Source organism: Fistularia commersonii, chromosome 32 (assembly GCF_037954325.1).
Source record: "Fistularia commersonii isolate RoL2024-O1a breed Wild chromosome 32, RoL_Fcom_v1.0, whole genome shotgun sequence".
Taxonomy (NCBI): Eukaryota; Metazoa; Chordata; class Actinopteri; order Syngnathiformes; family Fistulariidae; genus Fistularia; species Fistularia commersonii.
This window is the reverse complement of record NC_141315.1, coordinates 2,634,503-2,650,491: the sequence shown is the minus strand read 5'-3', so window position 1 is coordinate 2,650,491 and position 15,989 is coordinate 2,634,503. Positions and strand designations below refer to the sequence as shown.

The 15,989-nt window shown below is 40.1% G+C and overlaps 1 protein-coding gene across 1 annotated transcript; it reads left to right on the top strand.

Moving 5' to 3' along the window:
• The first annotated feature begins 1,111 nt into the window (after positions 1-1,111).
• Positions 1,112-15,233, top strand: tdrd1 (tudor domain containing 1). The gene is made up of 23 exons (XM_086139499.1): positions 1,112-1,141; positions 1,225-1,288; positions 1,610-1,724; positions 1,827-1,893; positions 2,009-2,092; positions 2,192-2,371; positions 2,466-2,609; positions 2,746-2,911; positions 3,050-3,133; positions 3,403-3,579; positions 3,802-3,909; positions 4,230-4,400; positions 4,827-5,081; positions 5,579-5,698; positions 5,959-6,066; positions 6,256-6,423; positions 6,699-7,043; positions 7,134-7,250; positions 7,329-7,457; positions 8,366-8,533; positions 8,633-9,040; positions 14,678-14,721; positions 14,856-15,233. The coding sequence occupies exons 1-23, from the start codon at positions 1,112-1,114 to the stop codon at positions 14,934-14,936; spliced, it is 3,333 nt and encodes a 1,110-aa protein (XP_085995625.1). The 3' UTR covers positions 14,937-15,233.
• Positions 15,234-15,989: the final 756 nt, after the last annotated feature.

Genomic DNA, 15,989 nt, shown 5'->3' with positions numbered 1-15,989 from the left:
AAGAGACTGGTAGAATGAACCAATGACAGCACAGAAAGAAGTTACGACAACAGTTACTCTTCCGCCTTCTGAGAAACTTGAATATTCACTGTATTTAAATACGGAGAAGGATCAGGGCCTCATGTGTGACTATGTGTTGTGTATTTAAAGTCGGAATTCTTTAATGAATTAATTAGTCAATCAAAAGTAACAACAAATATTGTTATTGCTGCTGTTATATGACTTTATTTTTCAAAAATGCTTTTCACAAATGGTTTCAACACTGCGATAAAGCCTTTGATGGACTTCAATAGAAACATTATTCATAGAAATAATTTGCCTTAATGTCTTGGTGATGTGATTATGGGATATGAATAAAAACAAAAGATGCAATGAACTGCATTAAATGTGCCGTAAAATGGAAAAGAACAAAACAAATCATGTAGCAGGAAGAGGAAAGACGAAGTATTGACTTTCCCGAAACATTTTCTTATGGATTGTCAGCTTTGTCCATTTTTGAAAATAAGAAACGTTTTTTGTCATTGGTTCTATGATTACGTTATCAAACTTAAATATTTATATTTACTGTTCATCCCCCCAATGACTACCTAATATTTGAAACAGGACTGACATTTTCAAAGCTCTTAGTGCGTTCATAGAAAATGATGATACTTTTTATTCGTACGAAAGAGTCAGATTTTTTAAAGGTAATGAAAAATTACCTTTAAATGATTTATGGCATTCTGATCAATATTTTGAATATTTATAATCCTGGCCACTGACTCTACTGCGCAAGCGCGATCATATTACCTGCTTTACAGAAACGTGCGCCTGGCAAAAAGTCCACGATACGATATCGAACTATAATTGTTCGCCAATTACACATATAGTACACTTGTTGTTTTTAGGATATGCCCCACAGTATAGCATGTCGAATCTTGTTTCGTTGACTTTTTTTTCTCTATTTTTTAATTACTTATTGGCGTAAGCTTAGTGCTCGTCACTACAAACGTGACCCAGCGCATGTAGATTTACCATTTACCGGTACTCGATTCTTTATGTCATTGTCTTGAAGTGAAGTGAAGGTGGTCGCTAAGTAATCCTCTATTCATCTTCCTCCTTTCAAGGGCCGATGAATTCCCCAGACAGTAACGCCACACCTGTATGTTAAACTTGCTGCCCGTCAGTATCTGAATTGTCATGTGATTTTCTAAGTTTGGCTATGCTTATGTTTCATTTTCACAGGCCTCACGGTCAATGCCACTTTCAAAGGTCACTGTACATTTCTGCAACTTCTGCGGCAAGCAAGGTAATAGTTGAAATGTCATCACACACGTTTCAATTCCAACCTGTTGATCCATTAAGATTGTATTTAAAGTCTTCTTAATTGTCATGGCGTTTGGTCTGTTGTCCAGGTGCTTGTGTACCTATTGGTTAATGATTTGGTTAACGATTAGATGGATGTGGTAATGTCTCAGTATTTATTTATTTATGGACATTTATGATTTCCAAGTTTAGCTTTACTTTAAGTGTGCCTTAAAAACTGGTTTTGCATTTGCAGCCCTATTCATACATGGACTCAAAAGACTTAAACTTTGAATTTTACTCATTTACAGTTTTCTCTTAATAGGAAATTTCCGGTGCAAGCGCTGCAAGAAGACACATTATTGTTCTGTTGTGTGCCAGGCAGAGGACTGGTCTTCACACAAGCACGCGTGCAAGTCCATTCAACTGGATCCTGCAAAGTAAGCTAGTTCAGCCTGAAATACCACAGACTTGATGTTTGTCATCCATAATCCTACAACCAAATCTACCCCCCCCCTCCCCCCTTGCCCCACAAACAACAGTGAGGTGAAAAAACAAACCACTGTTTTATTGGGTCCGGAAGAAAAATATGTCTCTTTCGACTTTGAGGTAATTGCAATACTCAATCTGCTAATAATGTTGAAAAAAAAACTGTCACAGTTGGAAAGATTGGAATTTGATGTCACTCTTGTTGATGATCTTTATGATTATTTTATACTTATAGAAGTCTGGTGATGCAATTAGCCCCCTGAGGGTCTATTTGAAGGACCTGCAAAGAGCTAAGGTTGTTGAGGGTGCAGAATTCAAGGTACTACACTAATTTTGCCTTTAATATTGTACTACTGATCTTTTAAAAACTCAAGTTAAAAATTAAAATCACGTCTGTTCTATTCTTATGTGGTTTTAGGCTTCAGTAGTAGAATTCTACAGCCCTAGCAGGTTTTTTGTCCTTGCTCAAAGCCTTGATGTGCAAGAGGCTTTGCAAAGCATCACCACAGTGTTTCAAAAACTCTACAGCTCCACTTCAATGATGACATACATTCCGTGTGTGGGGGAGATTTGTGCTGCTAAATTTTCCTGTGATCAGGTGAGACTTGCTGACAAATACTAAGAAAATAATGTACATACTCAAGTGAGTTATGTCCTTCATTTTACCTCAACCTCAATTCTCTTAATTATAGAACTGGTACAGAGGCCTTGTCCAGAAATTGGCCACTGACCAGAAGACTGCTAATATCCTTTACATTGACTTTGGCAATCAGGAGGATGTTCCTGTGGACAGTATAAGGCCCCTGGCTGCAGATATCAGTCTACTTTGTCCATGTGTACGTGAGTATTTTGACCACTAAGTTTTTGAATGGGCTAGATTTCTAGGTGTGGCATTAAATGATATACTGCATTGCACTAAATTGCCATAGTAGCCTCTTTCATGGCAGATATTCTTAAAACTATCCCCTATAGGTCATGGAATGCCATATATCTGGAGTGAGGCCTGTGGTGGATAACTGGTCAGACGAGTGTTGTGTCAAAGTTAAACAGTTTTTAGCTGGCCAGATTGTGACGATAAGGCTTGTCGAAACAGACAAGAATGGTCACATCCATGCTGTTGAAATCCTGCTATCCATGGGTATGTTCAGTTGAAATAAGATGAATGAAAATGGATAATGATTTTGATTGGTAAAGTGTGATATTTTTAGGATGACTTGTAGATTAAATTGAATTTACAATTTTGAATTCTGAAATTATGTTTTCTGATTTTATCTAGGAAAGCACTTGAGCTCATTCCTCATTGAAAATGGTTATGCTGCAGAGGAAACAGGCGACGACTACTCCACTGAGCAAAAAACAAGTATGTCCTTACTATATTGCAAATCAATCTCTGGCTGGTTGTTTAAACGTAATAGGAACAGATATATTCACATGCTTAGGGAAGAGCAAAACTTGCTATTACACATAGGACAAACAGGATATAGCCACAAAAGGATTAACTTAAATCAACTGAAAGGTCAATAATCTCAGTTGATGCTTCTGTCAAAGCTTTTATGTAAAAGCAATTGTTTGACACTTGATCCATAATGACAAAAGTCTTTCGGTATACTTCATTTTCAGTTTCCTCAGGTGCTAATGTGAGTGCAACCACAGAAAACCTCAAGTATCTTTACAATGGGAAAGATGACAGCACTTGGGCCAAACCGTCCCAGTTGCCGAAACAGGCCATAGGGGACTCACTATATGTTGTGGTCCCTCACTTACTGTCACCTGAAGAATTTTTCATTCAGAAGTTGGAGAATGCCGGTAAATGGAATTTTTAAGTACATGTACCTTATACCTTTTGGGTACATTTTTTCAGAATTTTTGTGATCTCCTTAAGTCATGTTGCCTTCCTTTTTTATTTAGGCATATTTCACAGTTTTACAATAGATTTCAGTAGGTGGAAGTATGTTAGAAGATATGTAATTTTTGAATAAATTAGATAATTGACTCCCAATAATCCCTGAAACTATACATTCTTTACAGGGCTGATTCAAGAGCTACAGATCAAGCTGAAGGACCACTGCGATCAGCATCCAACCCTCCACAACTTCCGACCAGCACCTGGGAGTGTTTGCTGTGCGAAGTTCTCAGGTATAATATATGCATTTTCACAAAATGTTACCACAAGACACATTAAGGTTGAATTATGCAGTCTTAACATTAACTTTGTTATTCATGGTTCCAAAGTGAATGATGGCCACAAAAGATCTGACAGTGTTGTTTTTATCAATTATTATATGCACTGTATTTGCAAAGCCAAAAATGTATGTCTTCTTGATTTTATGTCTCATACAAAGTAAAACTATGTATATTTTTTTTATTTTAACATTCAGATTCGAAAATCACAATTGAGTTAAAATATGTCTAGTGCTGTTTTGGAAAATTGATTCTCTCATCTTTGTTACTTTCAGAGGACAAGCAGTGGTATAGGGCTAGAGTACTAGCTTATTCTTCTGAAGAACAGGTTTGTGTTGGATACCTTGATTTTGGAAACTCAGAGGAAGTGAATTTAGGCTGCCTGCTACCCATCAGCACTTCACTGTTGGAACTACCTTCGCAGGCTATTCCTTGTTGTCTATCAGGTATGTCTTCACTTTTAAATAATTACATATTTGTCCTGTTTTTATTTGACAGTTTAGTGCATTTGATTTCTGTTAATGAAAAATACACCTAATGACTTTTATTCCTGTTAATAACTGTAGTGTCACTCAACTTGTCAAAGTAAAAGTCACAAGGGATGATGACATTTTCCAAGCACTAACTGTTCAACAATAGAATCCCTCTTGCATTACATCAGCGCTGTTTATGCATGCAGGGAGCAGGAACACTGTCCAGCTGTCCAGAGAAAGCTTTTCAAGAATATACTTTTTTCCACATTAAAAAACATGCAAAATGTTTGAGTCAAGGAATCCCGATTTAAGCTGGCACAAACATGGCAATAATCTTGCAAAATCTATTTGAGCTGCTAATATAGGTAATTAAGGTATTCCTTTTCCCATCCATTTCAGGGGTCCAACCAGTTGGAGAGAAGTGGTCTGAGGATAGCCTTTTGACCCTGAAGCAAAGGGTATTAAACAGAATATTGCGAATAGTGATCCAAGGAGAGCATGATGGTAAAGCTGTTGTCAACATGAGTGATGATGCCAGTGACCCTCAGGCTGATATCACCAAGCTGCTGATCTCTGCTGGTTACGCTGTTCCAGTTGAGGCCACTGATAATCCACAAGCTGAGAAGGCAACAAGTGTTGCTGTGGAAGAGCATGGTAGGATGTGGAAAAAAACAAAACAAAAAACCTGTCATTCATGTTATGAGGGAAAACCAGTGTTGCGATCAACCCCAGAAAATGTAGTCCTGGACTTAACTCCATCTAGAGGCACACAGAATGTACATGTATTTTACATTTGCTACACATGTATGTAACCGTGTGAAAACAAATATTTTAAAAAGCATGAGAAAACTAAACACATTATCCTGAAAGCAACAAAGAGTGCTTTGCTGAAAAATAATTTGAGGGGGGCACAAATACTAAAGAGAATTTTGGTGTATTTTTCTTAAGGAAGACGTGTATAATAATGAGTATTTCCCAAGTTTTAAAAAGGACATTTTACCTGAATCCAATGTCTGTTGACATGAAAAATGACCTGAAATGCTGTCCTTTTTGGATATACATTTCTTGTTTTTTATTGTGACCACAAAAGTAAAACTATTTTTGACTCAGTGATGCATGTGTCTAAATTTACTCTTTACCTTCTACCCCAGCAGATGAGCCTCTTCTGTGGTCCTTTGCTGAGCTTCCCACTGATGGTCAGGCAGTGGCGCTGCAAGCCAGTGTTGTTGAGAACCCAGGGAAGTTTTTTTGCTACATTGATAGTCCAGAAGGTTTGTTGGCTAAGCAGAGAAAGCTTTAATTAGTGGATTTTGTCCAAAATACCAACCGCATAAATATTTGTCAAGGTTAGAACTGCTAGACTTATTCATTAACAGATTATCAAGAATGATTCAAGAGGAACATGAAAAACCCCATAAACACAGAAGTACATTTCTATACATAATATGCAGCTCTTTTCGTATTCATTCATATATTTATAATTTCACCTTTGTCTGCACTTCACAAAGGTTTTTTGTATTTGTTTTTTAAGGCCTCCAGCAGTTGACTGAAGTAAGGGCGAAATTGCAACTGCATTGTGAAGCAAATGCATTGCCTTTTGATGCAAAAGTGGGAGAACCCTGCTGTGCTAAGTTTCCAGGTGAGATAATATACTCTACAAGAGGTTCTTTAATATTTAATTTTGATATTAATATGAAAATCAGGGATATTCCAGTTGTGACAAGTGACAAATATTTACTCTTTCTTAATGTCTTTGATAAGATGACATATGGAGAAATACTGTTTTTTATTGATATAAATGTTTATAATATGCTTTTTTGATTCTGAGGTGATGAAGCCTGGTATCGTGCAGTGGTAAAGGAACAGTGTGAAGGCAAAGTGGCAGTGACATTTGTCGACTGTGGTTACACCATTGAAGTGGAGCTAAGACACATTAGATCAATCACACCGCAACTCCTGAAACTACCCTTCCAGGCCATTTGCTGCTGGCTAACTGGTAGTTGTGTGTGCGTGTGTGCGTGCGTGCGTGCGTGTGCGTGCGTGCGTGTGTGAAAAGCAAGAAGTAACATAAAATTGAAGAATATTATTGCTGTTAAGAACCAAAGGAGTTAAAGTTTGCTTTCATTTCTGCAAATGTATGGCAAGCATATTTCATGGTTTTCTTTTGTGAATATTGTAACATATAACATATAGCCTCATTTGGGAATTATTTCTCCACTGTGTAATTTGGTCTGAATAAGTTTGTCCATTGGTCTACATGTTTTGATTCAGGTGTGGAACCTCTGGGTTCAGAGTGGAACAGTGAGACCATACTGCGGTTCCAATCTCTTGTGGATGGCAAGCAGCTCTCTGCGCGTGTCCTTTCTGTAACAGCAAAGGGCTATGGTGTAGAGCTGCAAACCGGAGGGCAGAATGTGGCAGCTGCTCTAATTTTAGAAAAACTAGCCAAATGTCCAAGTGAATGTCTCAAAGAGTTACATGGAATCTCAGAAACTGGGGCCCGAATCCCAGACAGCGTAAAAGAGGATAAATGGAGTCAAGTACAAGTTCAAACCTCCTACAATTCAGGCAACTCAAAGGATGCATCAGATATGGAGTTGACTGCAGCACTATCAGGTCGCTCAGCTTGAAAAGACATATAAGATCATATGCATTTATTGTCAATTTCGGAATCTGAATGAAATATCTTTACATTTTTTTCTTCAGTTTTATCCTTTCCAGTTAATTGGAAGACTCTGGAACTCTCCCCTAATGAGACCTTTCAACCCTGCGTGGCAGCTGTTATCAGTCCTTCTCTCTTCTACCTGTTGGGTCCAAATAAGGGTCAGAACATCTGCTTATCCTAACTCTACAAGAAGATAGAATCTAACCTGCTATGATCTAATTCGTGTTATTTTCTAGTGGACCAGCAGAAGCTTCAGAGTGTGATGATGGAGCTGGCAACCTTTTGCAGCAACAGTAAGCCCTCTATATCCCCTGCTGACCAAAACAGACTTCTCCCAGGGGCTGCATGTTGTGCCCAGTTCTCTGGTGAGGGGCAAATGTTTACCTACTATTTGTTAGGAAGGTTCACCGTAAATGTCTGGTCAGCTTTGCTGTAATAATCAATTATTGTATGACATCTTTGAAAACACAAATGGAAACGCCGTTATTTGTACAATTTGAGAAAACTGTACAGTTTGAAACTGTACTCCCTATACTATTATTAAACACTGTTAGTTTGAAAATTCCCCTCTTGACTCAAGCATTGTTTTCAGTCATTGTAAAATGATAATAGGCTAGTAAACTTATGGAGGGAGAACAGCTGATCCAACACTAAGCATGGATTTAACACATGTAGACACAGGTTGCTATCAGTCTCATCTATCCAGTTTTTATGCCTGCTGCCTTATCTTGAGACCCTACCTGTAGTTTTTGCTCCTGCAGACCTAAGCAGGTAATTTTGTGTCTGCTAGTGGATAAAATTACACAGCATGTGCACAGCTGAGCATAGGAGAGGCTTTACTCTAAACAGGGTATGTGAGTAAGAGACTGTAGACAGGCTTGCATTCCGCACTGAGGCTAACAACAGGGTTTGTTGCTTTTACTGGAGTTGCAGTGGTATTTGTGAGTTATTGGTAGAGGAGCATAATCTAAATTTGGGGAAATTTGTTGATCAATGAATAATTACTGTTTGCAAAAGTGGGTTTGTTGTGGTGTAGGTGCAAAGATTCATCACATTTCTTTACTGCAAAAATGCTCTCTGCATTTACGATTAAATATTTTGCTCCAACATTGCAGGGAAGTTCTGCAATTATTTCCTCTGATTATGGTATGCTAATGGTCAGCTCAGCACTTTAAAGTGACAAGGACAGACAGGGCAGACAGTGAAACAAATGTGGTGGCTTCATGTGTTATTACTGTCAAAGCTATATTAACACACTGCATTATATTTCTAGCTGACAGTACCTGGTACCGAGCAGTGGTTTTGGAAGTCGGTGTGAATGAGATGAGTATAATTTATGCAGACTATGGCAACATAGAAAGGGTGCCAATATCCCGAATCATGCCCATCCCAACGCATCTGCTACAGCTCCCCTTTCGGATCACCCGCTGCTCCCTCTCTGGTTAGACAATGACTTTTTTTTTCTGTGACTTAAATTTTTACACATAATTGAAAAACTCCAAAGTAGTTCTTACACCCTATATCCCCTCTGGATTTTCAGGGAAGGAACACTTTCCTGCTGTGTGGCCAGAGCAAGTGAAGCAGCTCTTTCAACACTTATTGTCGATTGGTGTCCTTGCCACGGTACAATCCTTTGATGGCTTTGCGAACAACCTCTCCCTCACCCTACCTGCTGAGCTGGGTGGAAGACAGCTCACTGCCTCAATTTTGCAAGCAATGCACATGCAAACTAACACTAATTTTTGCCACTTCTCTACAGAGATAGCAGATCTTATTCACAGTAACACATCTACTACTAGCTCTATAGTTCCTTCTAACACTAAATTCTTACCTGCAACCAAAATGAGATTGGATAATCTCGCCTCCAACACAGAACAAACGACACCTCAAGAACCAGCCCTCTTGATTCCACAGCTGAGGAACAATTCTCATAGAGAGTCTCTGAATGGTAGGTCAGAATATTATTGGATCTGTATCATTCTTACTTCTCAAACTGTAAAATTTTAGGAAGATGCATTTTTCATTAAAAAAATCATACACACAACATTGGGGGGAACAAGTATTTGACACGGCTGATATTTTCAGCTTTTCCCACTTGCAAAGCATTAGAGTTCTGTCATTTTTATCATAGCTAATCTCAAACTGTGAGTGACAGAATCTAAAACAAAATCCAAAAAAACACTTTGATTATTTTAAGTAATAAATTTGCTTTTTATTGCATGACATACAACAGAACGGAGTATTTTGTGCAGAAACCTTTGTTGGCAATTACAGAGATCAGACATTTCCTGTAGTTCTTGACCAAGTTTGCACACACTGCAGAAGGGATTATGGCCCACTCCTCCATACAGATCTTCTCCAGATCCTCAGGGCAGCTGCTGGGCAATATGGACTTTCAGCTCTCTCCAAAGATTTTCTATTGGGTTCAGGTCAGGAGACTGGCTTGGCCACTCCAGGAGCTTGAGATGCTTTTTACGGAGCCAGTCCTTAACTGCTTAAGCTGTGTGTTTCGGGTTGTTGTCATGCTAGAAAACCCAGCCACCAGCCAAGACCCATCTACAAGGTTCTTCCTGAGGGAAGGAGGTTGTTGGCCAAGATCTTGTGATATATGTCTCCCCACATCATCTCCTCAATACGGTTCAGTCATCCTGTACCCTTTGCTGAAAGGCATCCCCAAAGAATGACGTGTCCAACTCCATGCTTTACGGTTGGGATGGTGTTCTTGGGGTTGTACTCATCCTTCTTCTTCCTCCAAACACGGTGATTGGAGTTTAGACCAAAAAGCTCAATTTTTGTCTCATCAGATCACACAACCTTCTTCCATTCCTCCTCTGGATCATCCAGATGGTTACTAATGGTTTTCTTTCAGACTGTGACCCCAGCTCTTTTCAGGTCATTGACAGGGTCCAAATGTGTAGTTCTGGGCTGATCCCTCACCTTTCTCATGATCATTGATGCCCCGCGAGGTTAGATCTTGCATGGAGCCCCAGACCGAGGGAGATTGACTGTCATCTTGACCTTCTTCTGTTTTCTCATAATTGTGCCAACAGTTGTTGCCTTCTGACCAAGCTGCTTGCCTGTTGTCCGGTAGCCCATCCCAGCCTTGTGTAGGTCTACAGTTTTATCCCCGATCCCTTTTTTTTCCCTGTCACAGCTGCAGCTCTCTGATCTTGGCCGTTGTGGAGAGGTTAGAGTTTGTTTGGTTGAGTGTGTGGACAGGTGTCTTTTATTCAGGTAAGGAGTTCAAACTGCTGCAGTTAATACAGGTCATGAGTGGAGAAGAGGAGGGCTTCTTAAAGAAGAACTAATAGGTCTGTGAGAGCTGCGATTCTTACTGGTTGGTAGTTGATCAAATACTTATGTCATGCAATATGAGTAATGCAAATGAATTACTTAAATTCATATAATATTTTTTTTCTGGATTTTGTCCGTTCTGTCACTCACAATTGAAGAGTAGCTATGATAAAAATGACAAACCTCTAGATGCCAAGCAAGTGGGAAAAGCTGAAAAATAAGCAGTGTATCAAATACTTGTCCTCCCTACTGTATGTTTGTGTGTGTGTGTGGGGGGGATGTTAGTGTTTGTACATATGCACACGTATCTTTTGACATTGTACACTTCAATTACTTTCAAGGCCAAGTAGGCCTAATGTATTTTGGTGCAGATACCATCTTACAACATGTCAGGATGGATTGTGCAGTTTTTTTGTCAGGTGATAGAATTGTCTTCTTTTCCTTTCAGCTCTTGCCTTCAGGGGTCGCCATAGCAACTCAACCTTTTCCATCTATCCTTATTCTCTGTATCCTCTCTCATACTGACTAACTTCATGGCCTTTCTCACTACTTCTCACTACTTTCTCACTACTCACTACTTGTCACTACATATAATGCGCTGTTCCTCTGAAAGACTCATTCCTGATCCTATCCATCCTTGTTTCTGCAAAAAAAAAAAACCTCAGTATCTTCGTCTCTGCAACCTCCAGCTCTGCTTCCTGTCTTTTCTTCAATGCTGCGGTCTCCAAACCGCACAGCATCGCTGGTCTCACCACTGTCTTTTACACCTTTCCTTCCATTTTGGGGGATATTTTTCTATCGCATAGTACCCTTGACACTTTTCCCCACCCATCCCAACCTGCTTGAATCTGTTTCTTTACTTCTTTTCCACATTCGCGTTTGCTTTGGACTGTTGACCCGAATAACTTAGGATAGAATATTCTTTTTCTTCTCCTTTTGGCTTTTCCCTTCAGGGGTCGCCACAGCGAATCAACCCTCTCCATCTAACCCTATTCTCTGTATCCTCCTCTCTTATACCAACTACTTTCATATCCTCTATCGCTACGTCCATAAATCTTCTCTTTGGTCTTCCTCAAGACCTCCTGCTTGGCAGCTCCAATTCCAGCATCCGTCTACCAATATATTCACTATCCCTCCTCTGTATTTGATCGAACCATCTCAGTCTGGCCTCTCTGACCTTCTCTCCAAAACATCTAACATGTGCTGTTCCTCTGATAGACTCATTCCTGATCCTATCCATCCCGGTCACTCCCAAAGAGAACCTCAACATCTTCATCTCTGCAACTTCTAGCTCTGCTCTTCTGTCATTGTAACAGTTTCAAGGCCATACATCATTGCTGGTCTCACCACAGTTTTGTACACCTTTCCTTTTATTCTGGCTGATAGTCTTCTATCACGTAGTACCCCTGACACTTTTCTCCACCCATTCCAACCTACTTGGACCCGTCTCTTCGCCTCTTTTCCACACTCTCTGTTGCTCTGGACTGTTGACCCCAAGTACCTGAAATCCTCCAGCTTCTTGATCTCCACTCCCTGTAGCCCCACCGTTCCCCCCGAGTTCCTCTCATTCACACACATATATTCTGTCTTGCTTCGACTAACTTTCATTCCTCTCCTTTCCAGAGTATATCTCCACCTCTCTAGATTTTCCTCTACCTGTTTTCTGCTCTCACTACGGATCACAATGTCATCTGCAAACATCATGGTCCATCGGGATTCCTGTCTAACCTCATCTGTCAGCCTGTCCATCACCATTGCAAACAAGAAGGGGCTCAGAGCTGATCCCTGATGGAGTTCCACTTCCACCTTGAATCTCTGTTACCCCTACAGCACCACTGTCTCAGAGCTAGCATACATGTCCTGCATCAGTTTAACATACTTCTCTTCCATTCCAGATTTCTTCATACAATAGCAGAGCTCCTCTCTTGGCACCCTGTCATATGATTTTTCTAGGCCTACAAAAACAGCGTCCTCTGTCCTTCTCTGTACTTCTCTATTAGCATTCTCAAAGCAAATACTGCATCCGTAGCACTCTTTCTAGGCATGAAGCCATACTGCTGTTCACAAATGCTGACTTCTGCTCTCAGTCTAGTTTCCATTACTGTTTCCCATAACTTCATTGTATGGCTCATCAACTGCATCCCTCTTTAGTTGCTGCAATTCTGCACATCCCCTTTATTCTTAAAAATGGGCACCATCACACTTCTTCTCCATTCTTCAGGCATCTTCTCACTCTCTAAGATCCTGTTGTATAAACTAGTCAGAAACTCTACTGCTGCCTCTCCTTCCACACTACCACACTTCCACAGTTATATCACCAGGACCAACCGCCTTTCCACTCTTTATCCTTCTCAATACCTTCCTCACTTCACTTTTACTAATCTGTGCTACTTTATGGTCCACAATAGTCACCTTTTCTACCCTTGCCTCTCTTTCATTTTCAACCTTTATCAGCTCTTCAAAGTACTCTTTCCATCTTGCCATTTCTCTTCTAGCATCTGTCAATAAATTTCCCTCTATCCTTAATCAACCGGACCTGTTGTATATCCTTTTTATCTTTATTTCTCTGTTTTGCCACCCTGTTATGGATCATTCTCTCCCTCCTTACTGTCCAACCGAGCTTACAAGTCATCGTACGCCCTTTGTTTTGCCTTTGCTACCTCTATCTTTACCTTACGTTATGTCTCCCTGTACTCCTGTCTGTTCTCTTCAGTTCTCTCAGCGTCCCACTTCTTCTTTGCTAACCACTTTCTCTGTATATACTCCTGTACTTCCTCATTCCACCGCTACGTCTCCTTATCTCCTTTCCTTCCAGATGACACACCAAGAACTCTCCTACCTGTCTCTCAGACAGCACTAGCTGTAGTTGTCCAATCATCTGGAAGCACTCCCTGACCACCCAGAACCTTTCTCAACTCCTCCCTGAAAACCATGCAACACTCATCCCTTTTCAGCTTTGACCACTTTGTCCTCTGCTCTGCCTTTGTCCTCTTTATCTTCCTTGTCACCAGAGTCAACCTACAAACCACCATCCTATGCTGTCTGGCTGTGCTCTCACCTACAACTACTCTGCAGTCACTGATCTTTTTCGGGTTACCTCGTCTATACAAGATGTAGTCTACCTGTGTGCTCCTACCTTCGCTCTTACAAGTTACCCTATATACCTGTTTTTTTCTGGAAAAAGGTGTTCACTACAGCCATTTCCATCCTTTTTGCAAAATCTACCATCAACTGTCCCTCTACGTTCCTATCCTGTTTACCAAATCTGCCCATCACTTCTTCATCCCCTCTATTACCCATTGCCCATTGAAGTCTGCAACAATTACCAGTCTCTCATCTCTGGAGATATTCTGCATCACTTCATCAAGCTCATTCCAGAACTTCTCCTTCTCAAACTCACATCCCACCTGCAAGGCATAGCCACTAACAACATTGAGCATCACACCTTCAATTTCCAATTTCAGACTCCTAAGGCTATCTGACATTCTTTTCACCTTCAGAACATTCCTAACAAACTCCTCCTTCATGATAACTCCTACTCCATTTCTCTTCTTGTCAGTACCATGATAGTACAACTTAAAGCCTGCTCCTAAGCTTCTACCTTTACTACCTTTCCACCTGGTCTCCTGGACACACAGTATATCCACTTTCCTTCTCTGCATCATGCCGACCAACTCTCTACCTTTTTCTGTCAATATTCAAAATCCCTACTCTCAGTCCCAGACTCTTACCTTTCCTCTTCTCTGTCTGCTTCCCAACACGCCTTCCTCCTCTCCTTCTTTGACCTACAGTAGCCCAGTTTCCATTGAATCCCTGTAGGTCATCGGTACCAATGGCGGTCGTTGTTAACCCGGCCCTTGACTGATCCAGTTTGATTGGGTTAATATGACTGATTCGCATGTTTGGTTTTGGCAAAAGTCTTGTGCCAGATGCCCTTCCTGGCGCAACCCTCTGCATTTATCCGCGCTTGGGACCGGCTCAGGGAGCCCCTAGGCTGCATTAAGTACTTGTGTTAGAACGATTGTGAATAATGTTGAATATAATCACTCGTGAGTGAATTCATTTTTTTTGATCCAGCACAGACAATAACTGAGCATATGAAGTCGCCATACAGACTGAATTTGAAGACTATTGGTCTATTGCTCACTTGGAATTTTGAAATATATCCTTATATATATATATATTAATTTATACATAAATGAATAATATTGTCACTGGACTTCTAGCTTTGTGTTAATATGATTTTTTTTTTTTAAGGTTACTCTAACATTAACTTTGCTGTTCCTTTTAGTTTCTCAGGCTTCGGAATGCTGCTGCTTGAGCTTGAAAACAAAGGTCTGAATTTGTCTTAGTTTAAATGTGATATATTTCATGATGTATTATTTTTGTTGTGTATTATGTTGAAATCTTGATTTGATCAATTTACAAAATATTTTATATGTAGCTTCCACAATGTTCTCCTTCCACAGATTGATCACCTGGAACAGCTGATGCAACAACAGCTTACCATCATCTCTAAGCTGTTTGGACAAACAAAACAAGATCATTAATAACCACATAGTCTCCTTTAAAAAGTTTTTCCATTAAAGGTGACTTGGACTACATTTGTTGGGCTTCCAGGCCTAATGTTTGCCTGTTAAATTAGAGCCTCTTTGGAATGCTATCCCATGATAATCTCAGAATACAAATACATTCAGTTGTTTCTGGAGGGGGGGGTTGCTGCAAAAAGATGCGGGCCTCAATTATCCAAGTGTGTGTTTTGTAAGTTTAAGTTTGCAGTCCATGCTGGTCCTTTGTTTGTCTAGCCAGATATATTTGTGTTTCAGTTTTTAAATAAAAGTTTTGTGACCCAAAAAGAGACAATCTCTACAGCCCTTTTATTTCTAATTAGTCTTTTAATATGGCACTTTTATCCCTGTAAGAAGTAACATGCTGGTGGCACAGTGTTTAGCGCTTCGGCCTCATAGCACCAAGGACCCTGGTTTGATTCCGGCAAGGTGACCTTCTGTGTGGAGTTTGAGAACGAGTGAGTGAAGGGTTGTTTTTCCATATATATGGCCTTGCTATTGACAGGCAGGGTGTACCCCGCCTCTCGTCTGATGACAGCTGGGATGGGCTCCAGCATCCCCAGCGACCCTGAGTGCAGGATAAGCGGCAGAAGATGGATGGATGGAACAAACATCCACTGGTGGCTCGGCTGCCATCCAAATTAATATGCAACTTAAGGGGAAGGGATTTTTGCATTTACCTGTATTTTTTTTTTTTCATTTGGTGACTTATTTGTTTTTTTTGAAAGAAGTTCAAGATTAAATCTGCTTTCAATCAAACTAAATCTTGCTGGGGGAGCTGATTTTATCTGAACAGATTTTTGTATTGCGTATTGTGTCAGATTTTGTATTGTATTATCGAATATTGATCTAAATGGAAATCGCCTTTACAGAAATCAGTTTTTATGTAAAAAAAAATAATTATGGGTTGAGCTGTAATTAAATCTGATGCGACACTACTGATGTGTCACCGCTGCATTCTCACACGGGGAATCCGTTGAGAAAACATTAACTTTGCTTGATTAAAAGTCCTTGAATATCGGAGCCGCTTCGTGT

Excerpts from the sequence above, each read along its gene's own strand:
- tdrd1 (XM_086139499.1), top strand. The coding sequence starts at position 1,112 with ATGAATTCCCCAGACAGTAACGCCACACCT. Across the intron at positions 1,894-2,008 it reads ATGTCTCTTTCGACTTTGAG|AAGTCTGGTGATGCAATTAG; the intron begins GTAATTGCAATA and ends TTATACTTATAG. Across the intron at positions 6,424-6,698 it reads CATTTGCTGCTGGCTAACTG|GTGTGGAACCTCTGGGTTCA; the intron begins GTAGTTGTGTGT and ends GTTTTGATTCAG.